This window comes from Carcharodon carcharias, chromosome 19, assembly GCF_017639515.1.
Source record: "Carcharodon carcharias isolate sCarCar2 chromosome 19, sCarCar2.pri, whole genome shotgun sequence".
NCBI lineage: Eukaryota > Metazoa > Chordata > Chondrichthyes > Lamniformes > Lamnidae > Carcharodon > Carcharodon carcharias.
In genome coordinates, this window is record NC_054485.1 from 34,382,039 (window position 1) to 34,406,995 (window position 24,957).

At 38.5% G+C, this 24,957-nt stretch overlaps 1 protein-coding gene across 3 annotated transcripts; it reads right to left on the bottom strand.

Moving 5' to 3' along the window:
- Positions 1-1,091: 1,091 nt before the first annotated feature.
- On the bottom strand, positions 1,092-23,286 carry LOC121291740 (hydroxymethylglutaryl-CoA lyase, mitochondrial-like). 3 transcript variants are annotated; one of them, XM_041213255.1, is made up of 9 exons: positions 23,104-23,286; positions 14,806-14,889; positions 13,059-13,166; positions 11,702-11,797; positions 9,259-9,407; positions 6,328-6,391; positions 5,840-6,028; positions 4,333-4,458; positions 1,092-3,021 (listed from the first exon to the last, which is right to left on the bottom strand). In XM_041213255.1, the coding sequence occupies exons 1-9, from the start codon at positions 23,122-23,124 to the stop codon at positions 2,920-2,922; spliced, it is 939 nt and encodes a 312-aa protein (XP_041069189.1). In that variant the 5' UTR covers positions 23,125-23,286; the 3' UTR covers positions 1,092-2,919. The 3 variants fall into 3 exon arrangements, with proteins under 3 accessions (XP_041069189.1, XP_041069188.1, XP_041069190.1); XM_041213254.1 differs by lacking the exon at positions 23,104-23,286 and adding an exon at positions 18,689-18,845; XM_041213256.1 differs by lacking the exon at positions 23,104-23,286 and adding an exon at positions 18,409-18,427.
- Positions 23,287-24,957: the final 1,671 nt, after the last annotated feature.

Consider the following 24,957-nt stretch of genomic DNA (forward strand, 5'->3'; position numbering starts at 1 on the left):
ACTAAAAAAAATCAGACAACTCGCAATTTAAACGGAGTGACTGAAATGAGGACTTAATCATTACTTATTGCTGAATAGACGTAATACTTAAGAAATGGATCTCATAACAGCTTATGTATAACCCAATAAATATCAAAAATAAATTGCCCATTTAAATACACGTCCTTTATTAGTTCAGACATTAAAATTGTTCTCTTTGACCATAGACAACTGCATTAGAAACCTGACATTTAAAAAACTGCTCCTTGTGTTCCTTGTGCAATGCAATTTTAAAAAAAACATGCACAGCTTAGGCAAGTCATTAACAGTTTACTGCATTCAAATCTAAAACATATTTCTTCACAAAATAAGAAATTTAAATGTTTTCTCCAAATTACTCCAAATAAATGCTGTTTCACTGGTTGAGGGCTTATGCATTAGTTGCACTTTATTTTCTTGAATCTTTTCAAATTAATTATTTCATAAGTTATAAAATATTGCAGAAATAAAAAAAAAGTGTTGGGAAAAGGACCTAAAATTGCTGAGTCAAGATTATTCCTTTTAGAACTTATAAATTACTGCTCTTAATTTTTCATAAAGTTTGCTTTTGAAACAAGCCATTAATTATTAATCATCCAGAGCTGCCCTGAGGAAGTAGCCACCTTCTTGAAACAGCAACTACATTTCAAAAGTACTTAACTGTCAGTAAAGCACTTTGGGAGATTCTGTGGTCATGAAAGAACTATATAAATGCAAGTCTTTGTTCACTTTACAGCCAAGTGGCTTGTAAACCACTTCAAAGGCAGGCAAGAGTTGCTGTAGGACTGCAGTCACACAACCGTCAGGCTGGATAAGGATGACAGGTTTCCTTCTCTAACGGACGTTAGGTTTTTTATGTCAGCATGATGGCTTCATGATCATTTAAAGTTACTGATGGTAGCTCTATTTGTAGAGAAAGATTATCCTAATTGAATACAAAATTCAGAAACTGCATCATGAGTTTTGAATTTATATTCTCTGGATTATTAGTCCAGACTCTGGTTTACTACCCAAGTAACAACATTATGCTACCATAATCTGCATTGCAAAATAATTAAAATACATACACTTAATAGGTGTAAAATCATACATTTTATTTACAGCAAATGATTGTGATAACTGCATATCACAGTTAGAAAATACAGGGATGTTCATGATGTTTTAAGGCAGAGAGTATACACTACCATGGCTTGTAACAGATCAAGGAAAATGAAGCACCTATAAAACTGGAAAATAGTCTATCGAAATTGAAAAATGTGATAACATTGTGACAAGTTTTTGCTTGTCTCAGTAAGTGTCATAAGACAGCAGGTTCCTGTGATAGAATCAAATGATGTGAATTAGGGTTACTGAGTTTAATTTCCACTTCAGGCTGCGGAAGAACAACAGATTCTGTATAAATCACAACAGGCTATCTGACAATTTTCCATCAGAGTTCCATTAATACATATTTTTTAAAATCCTATTCATATTTTCTGTAATTTGATAAAATATTTTAAATGGCCAACTAGTTAAATTAACTAATGCATTAACATTTGAAACCAAATATAAATTTATAGTATATGTGCATAGATTTTCTTTAGTTCTCTCATCCATATATAATTATAGAGAAAAAAATACTAGAGCCAACTCTGAAAATACTTTGTTGAGAATTTTACTTCTGGATCAAGATAAAGTGAAAATTAATGGGAACCGCACTCTGGATTTTTAAAAGTTCTTTGATGGAACGTGGGCATCATTGGCAAGACCAGTATTTGTTGCCCATCCCTAATTGCCCTTGAACTGAGTGGCTTATTATGCCATTTCAGAGGGCAGTTAAGAGGCAACCACATTGCTGTGGGTTTGGAGTCACATGTAGGTCAGACTTGGTAAGGATGGCAGAATTCTTCCTTAAAAAACATTAGGGAACTAGATGGATTTTTACAACAACTGATGATAGTTTCATGTCCACCATTTCTGAGACGAGCTTTCAACTCCAGATTTAGCTAATTGAATTTAAATTCCACCAGCTGCCATGGTGGGATCTGAACCCATGGCCCCAGAGCATTAAACTGGGTCTACTGGAATACTAGACCAGTGACATATTCACTTCGCCACCATCTCCCCCTAAACATGCCTATACCTTCAGAATCTTACATCCATCGTATACTGTGAAGATTTTCTTAACTTTACAGGCTTGATATAAAATGTTAGCTCATGAGAGCCTTTGTGGAAGCCCTGGAGGTTGTTGACATTAACTGCAGCAGATGAAATGATGCAGTGAGACTTGCAATATGGAAGGAAAAGTACTAGGTAACCACAAGGGGCATATCTGAGAGAAAGCACCTGCAATAGATAGGTAATGCCTGCAGCTAGTTACTTTCTCTTTAAAGGGAACAAATACTTGAGAATCTAGCCCAGTATTATACACCAAAATTACAACAAGGAAAAAGGACCAGATTGTATTCACTGAAAAGCGAAAACATGAACATCAAATAAATAATCTTCCAAAGACTGTACATCTATTTCTGCTCCCTAACAAAACAGTTCACTTCTTTTTCTTCAGGTGGAATGGGAAGACAACCTAAACTCCTAATTGCTCTGCTAATTAACTGATAATTTCTGGAAAATGGTTTATGCATTATCTGACCTGACAGGTAAACTGTATTTCTCTTCAGATTGATGCTGCCAAGCCTGCTGAGTATTTCTAGCATTTTCCATTTTTATTTCAGATTTCCAGCATCTGCAATATTTGCTTTTGTATTATGCATTCTCATCTGAATGTGATTCAAACTTAGAACAGAAGAGCAAAATAAGATAAACTGTCAATAATTCATCTTAAATGTTGGGTAAGGTGGAAGTTGTAGGCTGGAGAATTTTTACAGTACTTCATTCAGTCTGTATATAGTAGTTTACTGATTATTACAATTTGCAAGATGCCTGAGCAACCTTGGAGCTGCTTTTCCTCTTCAGGACTTTGCAGATGTATGAACCGGCCTCCAGTACCTTCTGCAGATCCACTCCCTAAAAAATACAGAATGAAAAGCTTCATTAATTCATAGTAGGAATTACTTGATGGAAAAGACTAAGGTTCAATTAGTTTTCCTTTTACCATCGTGATGGTTGCACAATACAATGATAATGGAATTGTTGATTAATCAGAACAATAAATCAATTTCCAACAGGCCCAGAAATAACACAAAACCGCAGTGATGGAGAGGTTTGGGAACTCTAAGGCCAAAGTTATCCTTCTCGTCTCAAACCACACTTACCACATACCATGTCCCAAGTAACTCATACTCTATCTCAAGAGGTGAAAGTCTGCTAATTAGAACCAATTGAAAAGGTATTCTTGCCATTTAAACTCAACTAAGGTAACTTTGATTGAAGTCAGCTGTGGCATCATACTATGTTCAAAAACAGGAAATGAACAGTCTGTTTTTTACATAGCATTTAGAACAAAATAATACTGAAGTTTAGAATGGAAACAGAAAATAAGAATTTTGAACATTTTTTACACATAGACTAAGATTGTATGTAATTGTATAAAATTGAGGATAGTGAAAACTGAAATTTAACCTTCAGTCTTGTCCCAACTAATCAATGCACCTGAGTTCTTGCAGAAAGGTTGACAGCTACCAGCCTGTCAAATTAATTTTCCTCACTCAGTAAAGCAAAATTTTACAATAATTTGGTTGAGACAATTGTTGTCTTTGTCTTTTAGCACTACTCCAGGTGATTAAATCCCACCTAATCAGTTTGTAGTTTATTAAAATATTATTGCTTCCTTTCATTAGCTGACTCACTGTGTATCATGTGTAAACCAGCAGGAGTAAATTCTGCCCAAAATTCAATTAACTCCTGAATATCACAGTCAGAAATTTCTATGCTCTTGTTTCAGTTATATTTATTAGATACCTCCCTTCATCAGGCTTCAAGCCATCTCCTCTGATTAATCCTACTGAGTGCCAGTTTCAACTCCTGAAGGTCAACAATAGTCATTTTTAAAATCCTAGTAACTGAATGGTACAATGGCAAGCACAGATAGATGGTAGGAGAATAGGGAAAATGGGATAACAAACTACATTCAACAATGCAGAATAACTTCATTGTAGTACTAGGAATTACACTGCAGATGCAAGTAATCAGCAGAAGAGCCTAATTAATGGCAAAAGACTTGCAGAGGAAGCTATGTAAAATTAGAAGGATCTTTCCACCAGTTTTCTCCTATATGAGCTGAAGAATTGAACTTCACTGCATCAAATCTTCTTTGCTTGTACGTCAAATAATTATCTGAAAAATTAAAACAAAATATTTTCCTAAATGCATACATACTGTGTGAATTCCCAGTCCATTCAACATGTAGACTACGTCCTCAGTTGCCACATTTCCAGATGCACCTTGTGCGTAAGGACAGCCACCCAAGCCAGCCACTGAGGAGTCCACTGTACAGATTCCCATCTGAAAAAACAAGAGGAAAATTCCAATTTAGCACCACACCACACTCAAAGACATATCACTATCTATTTGAAGTGGTCAGCCCAAGCCTGAATGTGGTCCAGGTTTTGCTGCATATGGACATGACTCCTCAGATACTGAAGCAGTCCAAGAATGGTGCTGAACATTGTGCAATCATCAGCAGACATTCCTATTTCTGACCTTATGATGGAAGCAGCTGAAGATGACTGGACCTAGGACACTGTCCGAAGGAACCCCTGCAATGATGTTCTGGGACTGAGATGATTGACTGCCAATAACCACAACCATCTTCCCTTGTGATAGGTATGACTCATCCAGTGGAGAGTTTCCCCCACCTTCCATCACTTTGCTAATGATCAAGAGTAGACTGATGTGGCGGTAATTGACCTGATTGGATTTGTCCTGCTTTTTGTGGACAGGACATACCTAGGCAATTTTCCACATTGTACTGGCATCTACCTGACACCTTATACAATGATGATGAATACACTAGCTGAATACACCTAATACTTCTAGGGTGTCCTTACGTTTCAATTTATATTTTGAATGTGTTAACTTGGTGCTAATTTATTCAATTTGAACACAGGTTCTAAAGTTTTCTGCTGGCAATGATAAAAAATGTATTTCACAACTTTTTTCATACTTTACCTAGCATTTTCTTTTAGTACAATTCCTAAAGTGTTTTTGAAAATACATTATGCATGTAGTCTAAAGATTAAAATTGTCTTATTTTTTAAAAAAAAGTAATTTTCCCAGCTATAAATTCTACCCATCCCTCCTGTTTTTCTTTATAGGGTGAGCAGCTGCCAATACAACCAGTTTGGACTTTTTGTCTATCAAAATCACTTTACTGTCTTGGTTAGCAATAACTTGAGGATCTCAAAGACTTATCACTACCGATATGAAGTGGTCAGTTTTTAACCCAAAAATTATGCTGTTAAATGGAGTATTGGAAAGGAAAGTGAAATTGATAATTAAAACTGTCTTGTTTGTGGCACCTGATCAGTTCTGCACTGCTTAATATGAACTGGATACTGATTTCAAGTATGTTGCATACAGGACTTTACCAAGAAGTATTTAATATGTCAGAAAAATCTCAAATCATGGTGTTACTGCAAGCCCCACATTTAATTGAATCAGAGTATGACTGTGGACATGTAACCGCGTGCAGATGTTACAGCTGACAAGCTGTATGTATTGTAGATCAAATATACAAGTTCAAGCCGGTATTACAACTGTGAAATCAGTCACTTGTGATTTGTTGAAACTCAGTTTGTCAAAGCAATTTTACTAAAACTCAAGCTTCCCAATTAAAAACAAACCCCATTAAAAGTCTTTATTTGGAAAAAAAAAAATCACTAGCCTGTAATGCTGCAAAGATGTTTGCAAGAGCCTGGCCATACGTATCATGACAGTGTACGGCTAGTGCATTGACTGGAACCTCCTTGATTACAGCTGTCAGCATTTCTTGCATGCTGCCCGGCGTTCCTACACCGATGGTATCCCCCAGGGATATCTCATAACAACCCATGGAATAGAGCTTCTTAGCCACCTGTAAAAAAAACACACAAGTCAGTTGATATGGATTTTAACGGTGACTTTAACAGTTCTGTTGATTCTGTAATGTATCTTAATATTCAGTGATGTACAACTTTAGTGTAGAACACGACTAAGTTAGGAGAGAACATAATCACATCCACTTTTATATTTAAAATATAATTGATTTTCATAACTTTGTATCCATTTTATATTGTAGTGATTACTAAAATGCCCACTGTTTTATGTGCAAAAAAATGCTTCTGCAAATTTCAATTTGCGTTCCTCTTCTTTTCCCACTCCCACCATACTTGCCTCTGCAACTTTAATAGGGGAAACATTCCCTTCATAAGGGCAGCCAAGTACACAGGACACATACCTGAAAGAATACAAAATATAAAGTTGTCACTGATTCTTACTCTAGGAATAAAGCTGTTTAAAGTTGACAGTGTCTGTATAGGCTTCCTCTAACTAGAACTAGGCAGCATGGACAAGTCAACAATAAAACCTAAATTGAAGTCCAGTCTGTAATTGGTCAGAACATGGTTGCTTGTTTCAATTTGTTAAATAAAGCAGAAAACAAATTTCAATTATAAGCAGTATTTGTTTCACCTAACCCAGGTATGCACAATCATTAGGTCCAACTTGATCATCAGTAACAGCTTCACTCACTGTACATATCAAGTTGTGTTGAATCTCTGCCAGTTCCTTTACCTAATGGGGCTAGCATGATTGTGTTTCTGATGTTTCTTTGCACTTCCTTTCTTTCAAGCTTCTCTACTGTAGTACAGCTGAGTGCAATTTCTGCTAAGCCATTGCATAGATTACTAAGTTTTTTTATAACTTTCATCTCCATAACAACCTCAGCCATAGTTTAACTTCTCAAAAGTGATGTCATAACCAACAAATCCAACTATCCCTCCCCAAACCCTTTTCTAGAATGCTCTTTAGTTTCACTCTTGTTTTAAAAGGACATCTCATAAATACAAGTTCTCCGTCAAACTTCTAGAAACTATAATTTGGCACAGAATTAATAGTCAAATGAACATTTTCAGGTTAATTAAGGAGAGCTGCATGGATTTCTTAAGGGAAAATCATGTTTAACTAACTTGCTGGAGTTTTTCCAAAGATGTAACAGGGAGGATTGATGAGGGCAATGATACTGATATGGTGTACATGGACTTCCAAAAGGCACTTGATACAGTACCACACAACTGGCTAAAAGAAAAGTTTTAGATCATGGAATAGAAGGGACACTTGCAACATAGCTACAAAATTGGCTGAGTGACAGAAAACAGAGTAAGTTAATGGATGTTTTTTGGGCTGGAGGAAGGTTTGTAGTTGTGTTCCCCCAGGGTCGGTATTGGGACCCTTGCTTTCCTGATTTATTTTTTATTCATTCAGTAGATGTGGGCTTCGCTGGCTGGGCCAGCATTTATTGCCCATCCCTAGTTGCCCTGAGAAGGCGATGGTGTTGAGCTGCCTTCTTGAACCGCTGCTGTCCAAGTGGTGTAGGTATACCCACAGTGCTGTGAGGGAGGGATTTCCAGATTTTTGACCGAGTGACAGTGAAAGAATGGCGATATATTTCCAAGTCAGGATGGTGAGTGACTTGGGAGGGGAACTTCCAGGTGGTGGTGTTCTCATCTATCTGCTGTCCTTGTCCTTCTAGATGGTAGTGGTCAGGGCTTTGGAAGGTGCTGTCTAAGGAGATTATATTAATGATCTAATGAAAAACTCAGCAGGTCTGGCAGCATCTGTGAGAGAGAAAAACAAAGTTAATGTTTCGAGTCCAATATGAATCTTCTTCAGTCTCCACAGATGCTGCCAGACCTGCTGAGTTTTTCCAGCGCTCTCTGTTTTTATTTCAGATCTTCCGAGTTACAACTTGTGTAAAAGGAACCATTTCAATATTTGATGACTATACAAAACTTGGAAGCATCATAAAGTATGAGGAGGACAGTGTAGAATTTCAAAAGGACATAGACACATTGGTGGAATGGATGGATAGGTGGCAGATGAAGTTCAATGCAGAGAAACGCGAGGCAATAGATTTTGGTAGGAAAAACATGGAGAGACAGTATAAAGTAAAGGGTACTACTCTAAATAAAGTAAAGGATACTATTCACCATGTACACCATACACATGACCTGGGTGTATATGTGCATAAGTCATTAAAAGGGTTGCAGGACAGGTGCAGCATATAGTATCCTAGGCTTTATTAATAGCAGCATAGAGTACAAGAGCAAGTAGGTTCTGTTGAACTTGTATAAGACACTAGTTAGACCTCAGCTGGACTACTGGTTGCTGTTCTGGGCGCCACATTTTAGGAAGGATGTGAAAGCATTGGAGACAATGCAGAAGAGGTTTACAAGAATGGTTCCAGAGATGAGGAACTTCAGTTATGAAGTAAGATTGGAGAAGTTGGGACTCTTTTCCTTGGAGAAGAAAAGGCTGTGAAGAGATTTGATAGAGGTATTCAAAATCATGAAGGGTCTGGACAGAGTAGATGGGGAGAAACTGTTCCCACCCATAAAGGATCAAGGACGAGGTGGTACAGATTTAAAGTAATTGGCAAAAGAAGCAAAAGCATATGAGAAAATATCATACAGCAAATAGCTGGGGTCTAGAATGCACCTCCTGTGAGTGTAGTGGATGCAGGTTCAATCAAGGCATCCAGATGATTATTTAAAAAGAAACAATCTGCAAGGTTATTGGGAGAAGGCAGGAGAATGGCAAAAGCTGAAATGCTCATTTGGAGAGCCAGTGCAGACGCAAAAGCCCGAAAGGGCTCCTTCTGTGGTGTAACAATTCTGTGATTCTGAAGTATTGCGTTCGACACACTGGGAAAAGAATTCTCCTTTATTTGAATCCATTTAATGTTTCAAGCTATGCAGGAACATTTTGGGATGGCCTATCAGATTCCAAAGACCCTGGTAGTGTAAACATAACTCACAAGTAAACATTATTTCATAATTTTCTTAGTAAATTCATTCAAGAAAACTAAAAATACAACCTTGTAACAAAAGGCTGACTAACAGAGCTCAACAACTTTTTTGGTACATTTTAGGTATTGATTCAAATCTTCATCTACTTCAGTTGAGAACGTACATCTGATGCATTTAATAGCTAAAACATTTGAGAAAATAAATTAATTTGCAGCTCCCCTGTGATGCTATACATAAAATCGCCAATAGAACTGTGAAAAACGTTTTGCAACATAAAGTGAAAGATTTGTAATCGTACCCTCGAACTGGAATGCTCAAATCCTTTGCTGCTTTCATCACCTCTTCAAATCGCTGTAGACTCTCATCAATAGAACAGTTAATGTTTCTTTTGCTGAATATTTCTGAGGCAGCGCCGAAGATGGCTACCTCTCTTGCACCTGCTTTGAGCTGTGAAAAACAATATATCATGGTACTCATGACACAGAGAATAAAATGGGACACTGCAGACCAACACCCGATCTTGACCCGAGATTAAGCCAATGGGATAATTATAAATAAGATAAGAATCCATGATAAAGAAAATTAGGCACATATAATAATCTAATTATGAAAATTGGGGGTGGAGGAAATACCAAATTCTAATAATTGACTGTGATAGGAGTCACTATAACCAACTCTACTTTTAACTGTTTTTGCTCGTCCTTTTTTGTTCAGTCCTGCAGGGCAGCTTATCATCTAGTTTCCAACCATAAGTATTTACCTATCCCTGGTCATTTTTTCCCATGTTTAAGGGATCTACTATGTATTTCCAGCATTTTCTGGATCATAGCAGAGCTTGAACTTGCCAAAATTTAAAAAAGCCAAATAAGTTTTTTACATAACTATCATCTGAGTAAATTACATTTTATGGATATTTATATTCCAGGAACTATCTTGAATAAGGTTCTACAATGATGTCACAGCTGAACACTAAGTTTGCCTTTAGTGGTCCTACAGCAGCTCCCATTGATACAAAAATTGCACCTTCCTCATAATCTGCCCTTAGAATACTTGAGGAGACAAGTATAATGCCGTCTACAGTAAACCAATTACTGAATGCAGTGCAGTCCTGTGCTATATTATGAAATTTTCTATTACCAAGCAGACCAGAAGTTTACAGGCCACATTAGCAAACAGCTTTAATTATAACCAATCAAGAAAGGAAGAACAGAAAATTTCCCAAAATACAAACATAACAAATACAATTAAAATGTAATTGGTTAACTACTCTTAGTAAACTTCTGAACAGTTCAGGCATTTGTCAATTCATTACTGTACTTCAAATGTAGCCTATATTAGTTTTTTTATCCAATCACTATATCAAGCACACTACCTCAGGATACTCTCAGATTTTACTCTTCCTTAACAAAGTAGACAATACTTTTATGCATAAATCCAACCAAACATAGCTTAACTAAAACAGAAAATGCTGGAAAAACTCAGGTCTGGCAGTATCTGTGGACAGAGAAACAGAGTTAACGTTTCGAGTCCATATGACTCTTCTTCAGTCAATCAGACTTGAAACAGTTTCTCTTTCCACAGATGCTGCCAGACCTGCTGAATTTTTCCAGCATTTTCTATTTTTATTTCAGATTTCCAGCATCCAGTGTTTTACTTTTATTGCACACATCTTAACAACAGAACAGGAATTATAATAAAAGCAAAATACTGCAGATGCTGGAGATCACAAAGTGCTGGAAAAACTCAGCAGGTCTGACAGCAAATGTGGAGAGAAACAGAGTTCATGTGTCAAGTCCAATATGACTCTTTGGAAGAGAGGAGTTACCTGCTTATTAAATAAATTAACCAATCTAAATCAAGAAAAAAATGAAAATTAAAAATGAAAAACAGACTGACTTTTGAAAAAACGAGTACAGGTGAATTTTATACAAACCAAAGAAGCATTACCCTGACCGAGGCACACAAACTCCCATTGTGTTCATATCTGATATTAAGAAATTCTTGCAGCCACCGAAAGCAATGTTTCACTCAACATTTTTGAATGTTAGATTAAATAACATAAGGCTTACTGAAGGCTTGAGCACATGACCTTAAACCAAAGTATTGTTTTAAAACTAAATGCCAAAGTTTGCAGATTATTAGATAGTAAGCAATCAGTGTTGAAATGACTTTTAGCAAACTCTAACAAAATTTACCACTAACCTCAATCAGATTATTTAACTCACAGGCTAGAGATCAAATCCAAAAATCTTTCTTGACCAAATAGTCAGTGCCTTATGATGATGCATTTACTCACTGGCCATATTAGGAGAGCTCTCACAATGAGCTCTGAAGAAGGATTACACCTGAAGTGTAAACTTACCTTTTTCCTGTGCTATTCTAACATTGTTATTCTAACATTGGAAGATTTTGTTTTTCCATTTAATTTAGCAATCATTTATTTAAAGATGTTTGCACCTATCAGGATCACTATTCTACAAGCAAGTTTCAAAATAACTAATCAATCTCAGTGTTATACGATGTTAAACATGCAAACATTTGTACTTTACTTTAAAAAAAAGCTTTTGAAGTTAAATTAAAAGATTAATTTTATTAATAGAAAGGATTATTGTATCAATTCTATAAAATATAGGCCTTAAGGCATACTTGTGACATAGAAATCCCTTGAAAGTGTCAATGAAGACCATTTCACCCCATTAAGTAAACAAAGGGGAAGTGCAAGTCTAGGAATGGACACTTACCGCAGTCTCAAACCCTTTCAGGTTTGGAGTCAGCACTGGGTAGCTCACGTTTGGATATTTTCGGATTCCTTGCATCACTTCCTTCTGGTCAGCCATCTACACAGAAAAAGGCAATGGATACATTCCAACACATAGAATAGACAAGTACAAGTGTAATCACTCACATAGAGCACAATCTTTGAGGGCTCCAGTACAATATTAACTGACTAACGTCATGAAGTTCCACATCCAATATGTCATGTCCACAGTAAAATAATGTAACAATAATCACAAGAAATCAGTAAAACAGCTTGCACTCTCATTGCAGTAAAACATCCCAAGGCACTTCACAGGAGCAGTATCAACCAGAATTTAACAACAAGCCACATAAGGAGATATTAGGACAGGAGATTAAAAGCTTGATTAAAGAGGTAGGTTTCAAAGGAGCATCTTAAAGGAAGAGAGAGTGTGTTAGAGAAGTGGAGAGGTTTTGGGAGGGAATTCCAGAGTATAGGATTGAAGCAGCTGAAGGCACTGGGAATTTTTATTTAAAAAAGTGATCAACATGGGATATATTTTTCCAAAACTCTAATGTGCAGAACTCAGTGCAAATATAAAGTTGCTAAATCTATTTTACATTAACAGCTGGACAAAAATATACCGAAAATTGTATCGTCCAGCAACATACTGTGACACTGACTCAGTACTATAGCTTGCCAAGTACGTAGAGAATACAACACAGCAACCTGCCTGGTGTTATTAAAATTGAGAGTCCCCATATAGAAACAAATTAAATACTGAAGATCTCTACACAGTGTAAAACAGTTTTTTTACCCCCTCAATGGTGAAAATTTAGTTTCTCCAGCTGATGTAGCATGAATGGTTACGATGCCATCAGGAATGGATCTCTCAGGCCAGAATTTCAGTATACGGCGCAGGGCTGACTTGAGCTGCTTCTCATGTCACAATTTGGAGCAAGTGGCCACATCTTCCCAGGCCGGTCCTCAAGTGGTTGAGGGTTGTCCAGATTTCCAGTGGAAGATTGAAACTTGGGACTTCACATTTCGGGTCAGTTACCAGGTTGTGGTTGATAATGTTTGCATACAGGAGGCATACCATCACGAGGTGGAGCTGTTGTCAATTTAAAGGGTGTGGAGTGTGTTCCAGTAGGCATTAGGGGATTTCAAATGAATGCACGGGGACCTTTTGAGGTCCTGTGTCAATGGGAGTGCTTTGTTAGCTATCAGTGTAGCAACAGAACCCTCTATCCTGTTTGTATTGTTTAGGAGTCTAGATCCATAAACTGCTGAATACTCAAGTCTGACAAACAGAATTGCAAAAGCTGTTCAAAGTTAGTTTCATTTCCTAACTTGTTTACCTGAGGGACCCATTTTGGAGAGACAAAGCTTGTTGCTTCCACAACAGGCAACCCAGTCTCCGAGAGAAGGTTGATTAACTGAATTTTCACATCAGCCGGAACAATGACCTGCAAACAGAAGCATTTAAGGTAGGCAACTTGCAGGATAAAAATGATAAACACAGAAACTACAAATATCAATAAAGGTTTTAACAACTAATCCGACAACAGTGAGATTATTCCCTTGCGTGTACTTACAGGTTGAATTCTGCCCAGTTATCAAGTCAATTTAATCTTAACATATGATCTCCAGAACTGACAAAGCACATAGTCACACTTCCGTTTAGTAATTATGTATTATCTATACCGCACTTTCATACTGGGTAGGACCAATGCAATCTTTGTCAATCGAATAATGGTTTAATGCTTCATATACTAAATTAGGCCAAAAATAAACTACGCTTTTTGTATGGAGATTAAAAAAAAGAAATTTGACAATATTAAATTGAGGTTTTCCATCTAATTTATGGAATGTCACTTATCCTCATCCCAATGAAATTAAAGATCTTACATCCAAAGGCCTGGTTTCACTGGCTTTAGATGCCACCATGTACTAGTAGATTCATGAAAACTTGAGTTTACGTTATGCCTTTATAGTAAAATGCCCCGAGGCACTAAAGACTCGAGCAACTGTCTTTCAGGTCAGTCAATCGCCTCAAGTTTAATCAAAGATTTACTGTAAGTTTTAAATTATAGCTGTTTATTTTTATTTACCCGATCTCTTCCAACATTGCCAAAGCTAGGGAAAAAATATTCTGAAAATGCCAGGTTTTGCCATGTCAATTTTCTGCACTGTCCTCCTAGTCTATTATTCACGTGTGAATTTTGAGAAATTAGTTTCATCAGGCGTTTCATCTGCAGTGAGTATTACAGCTAAATCTAATTTTGTCCTCATCTAATCTGCACACCCTTACACTCCGAGTAAAGTGAAGCAGGAAGGAACAAAAAAAGAGGGTTCAAAGTTAATTATCAGGAGCAGAAACTGTGATAAAGGCTCTCCTCTCTTACCAAAGGGAACCAGGCCAATTATAGTGCCCCATCACCAGCCTGTTCTTCCGAAGAGAATGACGACTTACTCGATCTGCTCACTAAAGTGCCAAAGGTGCTGAGATTGGCATTTTAGAATATGATCTCTAGTCAGGCCTTATTTATAATGTTGCTGGAAAAAACTGATACAGTTACTAGAAAGCATAGAAATCCCCTTTTCTATAATCTTTCCGCAAACTGTTGCTGTGTTGGATTAATTGCCCAATGGCAACTCTTCCCCATTACCCTGATTAGCTCCTGGTCGAAAGGTGAATTTTAACCTTTTCAAAGATTTACTATCTGTTGTTAGAGCCCAAACAAGCAATTTATTTGCAAATGAAAATTTGATTTCAGCAACCTTTGTAAAGCGAGTTCATCACATTAAGGGAGTAAGATTTTCCCAGAGCTGTTTTGATGGATTTCCCAAAAATACATTGAGATTAAAATTCTCTTTAATTGAAAAATAAGGTTTGCGTGCAGGAAAAAAAATTGAAATCAACTGAGGAAATGTAATAATATTTAAAAGCCATTAAGTAGGATTGTTGATTGGACATCACCTTTTGTTGAGTTATGGCAATGCAATTAAATTCAGCTTTGTAGGCAGTAAAGCCACTCTTGCAAGAAGTAAACTGAATAACTGTTTCAGTTCGCAATGTAAAATTTTGGCAGATTGTGTATTTACCTTCTCATTCTGCAGTCCATCTCTGGGTCCAACTTCTACAATTTTCACATGCTCAGGTAGGGATTGTGCCACAGCCGCACTAGTCTACATAATGTTAAGAAAAAAATGTCAATACCTTTCAATGTTATTCACTTAGAAGATTGTAGTATTGCTTGTGTCATGTTATCATAGATATCCCTACCAAAAAAAAATGTCAAAACCGTCTCTATAAGCATAGAATAGAATCATAGAATGGTTACAGCACAGGGAGGTCATTTGTCCTGTGCCAGCTCTCTCCAAGAGCAACTCAGATAGTCCCAATCTTTTGCCTTTTCCCCATGGACCTGCAATTTTTCATTCTTCAGATAAATATCTGAGCCCTTTTGAAAGCTACAATTGAATATGCCTTCACCATACCTTCAGGCAGTGCAGTTTATATACTAACTACTCACTGCATAAAAAAAGCTTTTCCTCATGTTGCCTTTCGTTCTTTTGCTATTCATCTTAAATCAGTGTTTCCTGACCCATCTGCCAATGGGAAGAATTTCTTCCTATCTGCTCTGTTCAGACCCTTCATGATTTTGAACATCTCTATCAAATCTGCTCTTTAAAGACAACTTATTGTTGCATTACAGTTTTGCCTGCCAATTTTTGTTCCTCTATATCTTTCCAATAGCTGGTGGCCTGTAGAATGTACCCAGTAGTGTAATGGTACCTCTTTGGCTCTTAGCTCTAATCAAATATATTCTGTCCTCAACTTGTTTGGACATCATCTTCCACTAGCACAGTAATGTTCTCCTTAATCAATAATGCCACCCCTTCTTTTCTTTGTTGAAGTATTCAGTAACATTTAGTACCCAGTCCTGCCCTTTTTCAAGCCAGATTTCTATTATCACCACAACATTTGCTTTCCGCATCCGCAGCTCACTAACCTTATTCACCATACTTAATGTGTTCGTCTAGACGCAGAGTAAACCTAATTTAGACGTTTTTGCGTTTCCCCTTACTCTGATCCTACTTAATATCCTTACTATGTCTTAGCCTAGTGGTATCGGTCTCTCCCAATTCTCTGTGCGCCTTGTTTTCCCTGTCTAAAGTGATCTCATGGTTCTCATTTGCCTGTCAAGTTAGTTTAAACTCTCCCCAACAGCACTAACAAACCACACTATATTTATTTGTGTTCTAAGGTAAACAAAAAATTGTTGAACCTTAGAACTCCAACATGCCTCTGGTTCAATGCCACGTGTTGGCTATCTAGCAATTTTTGTACCATGCAAAGAAAACAAGAAATTAGCTGACGCACAAAAGATGCGTTATAAACTCAAGTGTTGCCAGTGTGTGATAGTGAAAGCTCACAAAAACAAGTGAAAGTTCAGATAATTGTTGAAATGTTTTTAATTTTGGCACAATTCAGAATACGTTAACAATTTCATGCTAAATGTTAAATCCAGTACTGGTTCCTACCCAACTGAACATGTATTTTGTGCCAATAAAGTTTTTTTTAAAAAAAATCAGTATTGTACACAAACAATGATACAACTAATTCAACTTTGTACAGAGGCATGTCTGTTAGCATGGTCAAAGTCACAGTTCCACATTTTCTTCACTGACTTCTAGGACTGGCTGCTATCCCATTTTAGGTTTTGTACTACATATCTTGTCAGAAAATAAAACAAGTTTCTGTCATGCAACATTCAAAATTAAAAAAGAACACGAAGGAACTAATATAAATCCTAACATTTGGAAACCAAGTGTTTGCTGTGAAAAGTATAATGTAACTATTTTAATTAGCGTTTTCTTAATTACCTCATTTAACATGTCAACCCCACATGTGTGGCTGACACATTTGGTACAACAAATTTATATGCTGACACACAAAAATAATTAACGCTGAGTACTGCTATTAATACAATAGTAAAAGATATACTGCTCTATTATCTCCGGACTAAAGGGGCACACTTGCTACGATTTCAGAAAAATGTAGGATTTGCATTTAAATAACATCCTTTTAACAGTTCTCTGAAACATCTCAAAAGCTCTTCAGTTGCTTTGAATGACTTTTAAACGTTTCACATACAATGAATTGTGTAAGCAAACAAGACCCACAGCAAGATTCCATAAACAGGAACAAGATTGATGGGCAGTGTCATAAGTTCCAGCTCAAATATTAGAATGGTGGGAAGGCAACTGGCATGTTGGCCTTTATTGCAAGGGGTTTGATTGGGGTACAAGAATAAAAATCTTGCTACAATTGTAAAGGGTTTTGGTGAGACCACACTTGGAGCACATAGTGCAATTTTCATCCCCATTTTTAAGGAAAGATATATTTGCATTGGTGGTAATACAACAAACATTCTCTAGATTGGTTCCAGGGATGCAAGGGTTGTCCTATAATGAGGCTGAGTATATTCTTGGAGTTTAGAACAATGAGAGGTGATCTCATTGAAACATACGAGATTCTGAAGGGGCTTGACAGGGTAGACATAGAGGTTGTTTCCACTGACAAGGGAATCTAGAACATGAGGGCACGGTCTCAGGATTCAGGGACGGTCATTAAGGATTGAGATGAGGAAAAATTTCTTCACTCAAAGGGATGTCAATCTCTGGAATTCTCTACCCCAGAGGGTTTCTAAAAATTCTTCCATGAGATGCAGATGTCACTGGCAAGGCCAGCATTTGTTGCCCATCTCTAGATGCCCTTGAACTGAGTGGCTTGCTCAACCATTTCAGAGAGCAGTTAAGAGTCAACCACATTGCTGTGGGTCTGAAGTCACATGTAGGCCATGCCAGGGAAGGATGCCAAATTTCCTTCCCTTTTAGGGGAGGGATGCCTAAAGGGCATTAGTGAATCAGATGGGTTTTTTACACCAACCATCAATGTTGGTTGACTAGCTTTATTAATTGAATTTAAATTCCACCAGTTGCCATGAATCCACGTCCCCAGGCCTCTGGGTTACTGGTCCAGTGACACTACCACTACGCCACCATCTCCTCCTTGTAGGTGCTCCATCATTGAATATATTTAAGGCTGTGATAGATTTTTCATCTCTCAAGGAATCAAGTGAGATGCAAAGGAGGCAGGACAGTGGGGTTGAAGTCTAAGATCAGCAATGAACATATTGAATGATGCAGCAGGCTTAATGGGCTGCATGGTCTACTCCTGCTCCTATCTCTTGTGTTCTTGTTATGTGTCTCAGTTTAATATTTCATCCCCAAAAAACTGCAACAATGTAAACCTTTCTCTATGCTGCACAAGTATTTACTCAGTTTATGTACTCAGGTTTTGGACTGGTCTTAAAGCACAATCTTGGAATTGAGAGCGCAACCATCAAAACCAGTGGAAAAAGAAAACTTTTTTTATGTAAAAGACTCAAAATAAGGCGAATGGTCCGCCTATCCCCAAAACATCTAAAGTATATTTACACATTATGCAACACTGGACCTTTAAAACACATGACTCTTTTTAATATTTTACTTTTTGCGCGTAAACAATATACAGGTAAACAGTTTCCGCCCTCACATCCGCCAAGCCCACCAAACTAGCACGTCAAAATACTGAAAGCCATAAACAAACCACGTCCCCACCTTTACAAACAGATCAAAATACAACAAAAATAGAATTACCTGGAAAAACTCAGCAGGTCTGGCAGCATCGGCGGAGAAGAAAAGAGTTGACGTTTCGAGTCCTCATGACCCTACAACAGAACTACTGGTCGAAGGGTCATGACGACTTGAAACGTCAACTCTTTTCTTCTCCGCCGATGCTGCCAGACCTGCTGAGTTTTTCCAGGTAATTCTGTTTTTGTTTTGGATTTCCAGCATCCGCAGTTTTTTTTGTTTTTATCAAAATACAACATTCCTACTCCCATAATGTGCTTATCAGGTTTATTCCACCATCACTCACTGTTGTAGCCAATGCGCGATGAAACGCAACCGCTGCAACAACAGGTAGCCGGGGAAACAACATCGCAGCTGCCAGCAGCGGCATCTTGACCCAAGCTCGGCTAAATTAAGCTAAGCTAAACTAGGCTGGGCAGGGCTGAACTGACATCTGACCCCTGACCCCTGACCGCCAACAGCCAACCGCGCCCCCACGTCAAATCTCGCCGCCGCTCCGGGTCACACTCGCGAGATTCAGGGCATTCGTCACCAAGTTGGGGGAGGGGGCGCGGAAAACAGACAGGCCATGTGATGCATGACGCAATTAGCCACGCCCTTACCCTCTCTGAGGGCGGGGCTGGTTCTTGAGACGCCTTGGGAGATTCCAACGTGTTGCGATATAGATTGGGGAATTGGGATATACATTGGGTTTTACAGTATCTCCTTAAATGGCTCTGCGTGAAGTTTAATTTAACCCCTGTGAAGCGCTTTGGGATGTTTTATCTTAGTTAAGGGCACTATATAAAATGCAAATTGCTGTTGCATCCTGGGGAAAAAACTTGAGTTCATTGTACTACCAGATTTTGTCTTTACATCACAATAGCAACAAGCTGCTTAATTAAGAGTTCTGCATTTAAAAAATCATAACAGCCCTCAAAAGGCTAAGGACCCAAGTTAAGTGCAAAAACACTGCAGAAACACTTAGAAGGAATGATGACAAAATGTTATGTATGTCCCTGTCACCATTGTCTTATTTAACTGAGGGCAGGTACTTCAATGTTCAGTAGATGTAAAAGCTCCTACAAGTATGTAAGAAGAAAAAGATCAGTGAAGCCAAATGTAGGTCCCCTACAATCCGAAACAAGAGAATTTATAAGAGAGAACAAGGACATGGCAGAGTAATTAAACAACTACTTTAGTTCTGTCTTCACAGAGGAAGACACAAATAACTTCCCAGAAATACTAGGGAACCAAAGGTCAAGTGAGAAGGAGGAATTGAAGGAAAGAAATATTACTAAAAAAGAATGCTGGAGAAATTAATGGGACTGAAAGCCGATAAATCCCCAGAGTCTGATAAACCACATCCCAGGATACTAAAGGAGGTGGCCATGGAAATAGTGGATGCGTTGGTTGACATCTCCCAAAATTCTGTAGATTATGGAAGAGTCCCAGCAGATTGGAGGGTGGCAAATATAACCCCACTATTTAAAAAAGGAGGGAGGGAAAAAGCAGGGAATTATAGATCGGTTAGCCTAACATCAGTGACAGGGAAAATGCTAGAGTCATAAAGGATGTGAAAACAGGACACTTAGAAAATATTAACGGGATTAGACAAGGTCAACATGGATTTATGAAAGGGAAATCATGTTTGACAAACCTACTGGACTTTTTTGAGGACATAGCTAGCAGAATAGATAAGGGAGAACCAGTGGATGTGATGTATTTGGATTTTCAGAAAATTTTTGATAAAGTCCTACATAAGAAGTTAGTGTGCAAAATTAAAGCACATGGGATTAGAGATAATATATTGACATGGATTAAGAATTGGTTAGCAGACAGGAAACAGAAAGTAGGGATAAATGGGTCTTTTTCAGAATGGCAGGAGGTGACTAGCGGGGTACCGCAGTGTTCAGTGCTCGGGCCCCAGCTATTCACAATATCAATGATTTGTATGAGGGAACCAAATGTAATATTTCCAAGTTTGCTGATGTCACAAAACTAGTTGGGAATGTGAGCAATGAGGAAGATGTTAAGAGGCTTCAGACAAGTTGTGTGAGTGGGCAAATACATAGCACATGCAGTATAATGCAGATAAGTGTGAAGTTATCCACTTTGGTAGGAAAAACAGAATGGCAGAGTGTTATTTAAATGCTGATAGATTAGGGCCAGGAATTTCCCTCCATTGTGGGGGTTGTGCGGGGGCAGGCACGAGCCCAACCGGCGCCCCAGATCGGGTCCGCACCTCCACTTTATGTGACACATGCCCAGAAGCGCTGAGCACTCCCTGTGCGGATGGAGGGGAGGATTCTCTGAGCGGTTCCCTGTGTGAAAGAGCGCAGAAATCGATTTAAGTTATGGAAATTTGAATAAAGGTGGGAAAAAAATTTAAGGACATGTCCCCTCATATGAAACTGTCAGATGTCCATTATTTATTTCAAAAATTTTTATTTAAATAATAAACCCTTCATGAAACTTCATCCCGCCCGTAGATGAGGTTTCATGAAAAATGCGAAGGCCGCCTGGGTTCTTCGCCTGCCCAACAACCTTAAGGTTGGATGGGCAGCTCAGTTAATTACTTTAATTACTTTTTAACAGGCCTTAATAGGCCTTTGACAGTTCAGTGGGTGAACTTAATATCTGAATGACGTGTGGTGACTTCGAAACGCCTGCCTGGCATCACCGCTTGCCGACAGGAAAATGCTGCCCTCGGAAATGTTGATGTACAAAAGGACCTGGGTGTCCTTGTACACCAATCACTGAAAGCAAGCATGTAGGTGCAGCAAGCCATTAAGAAAGCATATGGTATGTTGGCCTTCATTGTGAGAGGACTTGAGTACAGGAGCAAGCATGTCTTACTGCACCTATATAGGGTCTTAATGAGACCACACCAAGACTATTGTGTGCAGTTTTGGTCTCCTTACCTAAGAAAGGATATATTTGCCATAGAGGGAGTGCAGCGAAGGTTCACCGGACTGAATTTTGGGATGACAGGATAGTCGTAGGAAGAGAGATTGGGTCGACTAGGCCTATATTCACTAGAGTTTAGAAGAATGAGAGGAATCTTACTGAACTGTATAAAATTCTGACAGAGCTGGACAGACTGGATGCAGGGATGATGTTTCCTCTGGCTGAGGGGTTCTAGAACAAGGGGTCGCAATCTCAATATACGGGGTAGACCATTTTGGGGCTGAGGTGAAGAGAAACTTCTTCACTCATAGGGTGGAGAACCTGTGGAAGTCTCTGCCATAGACGGCTGTGGAGGCCAAGTCACTGAATATATTTAAGAAGGAAATTGATAGATTTCTAGACTCTAAAGGCATCAAGAGGTATGGTGAGAGAACGGGAGTATGGCATTGAGATAGAGGATCAGCCAAGATATATTGAATGGTGGAGCAGGCTCAAAGGGCTGAATGACCTGCTCATGCTTCAATTTTTCTATGTTATACCAGAAAATGGAGTGATCGTTCAGCCCAGTGGTAGCATTCCTGTCTCTGAGCAAGAAAGTGCAGGTTTTGAAACCCCTGGCAGCCTCAGAGAGTGGGAACTGCAGGTCCAGACCCAAATTCTGGCTTGACAACCAAGGGGATACTTGTATAAAGGCAAAATACTACGGAAGCTGGAAATCTGAAACAAAAACAAAAAATGTTGGGAAAAACTCAGCAGGTCTGACAGCATCTGTGGAGAGAAAGACAGAGTTAACTTTTTGCGTCTGTATCTGAAGAAGTCATACGGACTCGAAACGTTAACTCTTTCTCTCCACAGATGCTGCCGGACCTGCTGAGTTTTTCCAGCATTTTTTTGTTTCTGAGTGGGATACTTGTGTCGGGTGGATCTGGGTGCTATAAAATCCTCTTACCATGATGTACTAATCACCGAACAGGCTGGCTGGGGTTGGTGTAAAGATAGTTATGGCCACAGGAGCATTCATGTGGCGGCCTCTCAGATGATGAAGCAGCCTGCGAATTTTCCTGTGACCGTTCTTCTAGGGGAGAGGGTTGAACCAGAAAGTCTAATACACGCAAAAGGATGGGTATGTGTCATATTCGATTTCTAATGCCTTTTCTGCCATATCCCATCCTCCACTACTGCTAGAAAATCAACGGGTTACGAATTGCCTCTCATATCTTTCTAAAGCGTACTTTCCTTCATCCCTTCTCCTACAACAATGTTATTTGCAGCACAGTATTAGCAATAGCAAAGTTGAACAGACTTCCAATGTAGATCATTCCTTCATTTTAAGTGAAGTGAATGAACCAGTCCTGCCGCTATATTACTGAGTACCATTGGATAATTTAAAAAAAAAATAAAGCAAGACAACCACTTGTATCGGAGAAACAAAATACTATCTATAAACCGCTCGTGGAAATTGACTAAGTTTTACTGTTTATTTTCATTAAAATGGGGAGGAAACGCATTCGAAATAGCTCAAATGAAAGAGAAGTAGCAGTGAGAATAATTTGGCAGGAATTAAGAATGATTAAACTATTTTTCAGTATCAATGATAATAAATTGCAAAAGTAAGTTACCTAACGGAATGGTAACAATTGCCTAAAGTAACAATTAGGTAATTATAACCTCGTCTGTAGCAACCTACAATGCTACATCAGTTTACTGCTCGCTGCCAAATGTAGTGAGTCATGGACTCCATAAATGCCAGTGTTGTGCCAAGTCGACGTAACTATTTTCTCCGAATGATTCTCCCTCTCGGGGTTTTCTCACCTGTGTACAGATCGCTCCCATCTTTCCCGCCACATTATTCCGACCGAAAATTAAACACCATGTAAACCTCTCCCAAATCTAAAAATAATTAAAAAGAACTCCAGTCTGCTTGACGTCAGAGAACTGAATCAAGCACTTCCTACTTCTTCACTTGATGAGTGGTCGGCTTTTCTTTCTTTCCGTTCCTGTATTTTGCCATACATTTACTCAAAGATATTTTCCTGTTACTTGGTGAGACACAGCACTTTGAAATGTTCCCCGCTTTCCACTGAATCGGTAAATGCAATAGAAATACAAGGAAATACAAAAAAGGTAAATTATGTTTATAAAACAGCGTGTGAACTTTGAGGAAGGCAGAAACCAATTGGGGAGGAGCAAAACAGAATTTGAACACATTAGCATAATATGCCAAGTGACTTTTTCACAGTTGTCTAGAAGAATTTGTCTTTTGTAAAGTTTTCTGTAATTATTCTTAAATGACCTAAAATTAGAAGTCTCACCTCTAAATGCATGTCTGGAATATGAAACTTGGAATTACACTTCAAAATAGTTAACACTACACCAAAAACATTGGTTAAATAACTTATGTAAAGTGTGCTGATACGTTCTTATCAAATGGTTCTGTCAAGTCACACATGACATCCTATGTGATTGTGACAAAGGTAGACTATCCCTGCTTGAACTTCTCGAACTGTTTGCAGTCTTTGACACAACATCCTAATCCAATGCCTCTCCACCATTGTCTAGCTAGATGGGACTGCACTCGCTTGGTTCCATCCTTATCTACCCAGTCATAGCCAGAGAATCACCTGCAATGGCATCTCTTCCCATTCTCACACTGTTACCTCTAGGGTCCCTCAGGAACCTATCCTTGGCGACCTCCTATTTCCCATCTACATGCTGCTCCTCAGCTACAGTATCCAAAAATACAGTGTCAGTTTTAACATATACACTGGCAGCACTCAGCTCTACCTTACAACACGCCTCTTGATCCCACAATTGTCTCCAAATTGTTAGACTGCTTGTCCAACATCTAGTACTGGATTAGCAGAAATTTCCTCCGAATAAACATTGAGAAGATCAAAACCATTGTCTTTGGTCGCTGTCAGAAACTGTATTATATTGCCAACCCTCTCCCTAGCAATCATCTGAATCTGAACTAGTTTGCTTGTGATCTTGGTGTCATATTTGACCCTATGATCAGCTTCCAATCACAAATCCACACCACATTCGTAACATTGCCTGACTCTGTCTCTGTTTTAGCTCATAAGAACATAAGAAGTAGGAACAGGGGTAGGCCATTCAGTCCCTTGCCCCTGCTCTGCCATTTAATGAGATCATGGCCGACCTGATTCTGGTCCAAAAGTCCATTTTCCTGCCTGCCCCCATAATCCTTGACACCCTTGTCAATCAAAAAAATCTGTCTAACTCAGCCTTCAATATATTCAATGATCCAGCCACCACTGGTGTCTGGAAAAGGGAATTCCAAACATTAACAACCCTCTGAGAGAAGATATTCCTCCTCATCTCCATCTTAAATAGGAGACCCCTTATTTTGAAACTGTGCCCCCTAGTTCTAGGTTCCCCCATGAGGGAAAACATCATCTCAGCACCTACCCTGTTAAACCCCCTCAGAATGTTTCATGTTTCAATAAGATCACCTTTCCAATGAGCATAGGCCCAACCTGCTCAATGTTTTCTCATAAGACAAACTTCTCAGTCCAGGAATCAGCCTAATGAGCCTTCTCTGAACTGCTTCCAATTTGAGTATATCCTTCCTTAGCTAAGGTGACCAAAACTGTACACAGTGCTGCAGGTGTGGTCTCATCAATGCCCTGTATAGTTGTAGCAAGA

Bases quoted from the DNA above. Each gene is read 5' to 3' on its own strand.
- LOC121291740 (XM_041213254.1), bottom strand. From the start codon at position 18,772: ATGCCGCTGCTGGCAGCTGCGATGTTGTTTCCCCGGCTACCTGTTGTT. The intron at 9,408-11,701 runs GTAAGTGTCCAT...TGTTTTTCACAG, and splicing joins TGAAAGGGTTTGAGACTGCG to CTCAAAGCAGGTGCAAGAGA. The intron at 3,022-4,332 runs GTATGTATGCAT...TGTATTTTTTAG, and splicing joins ATGGACTGGGAATTCACACA to GGAGTGGATCTGCAGAAGGT.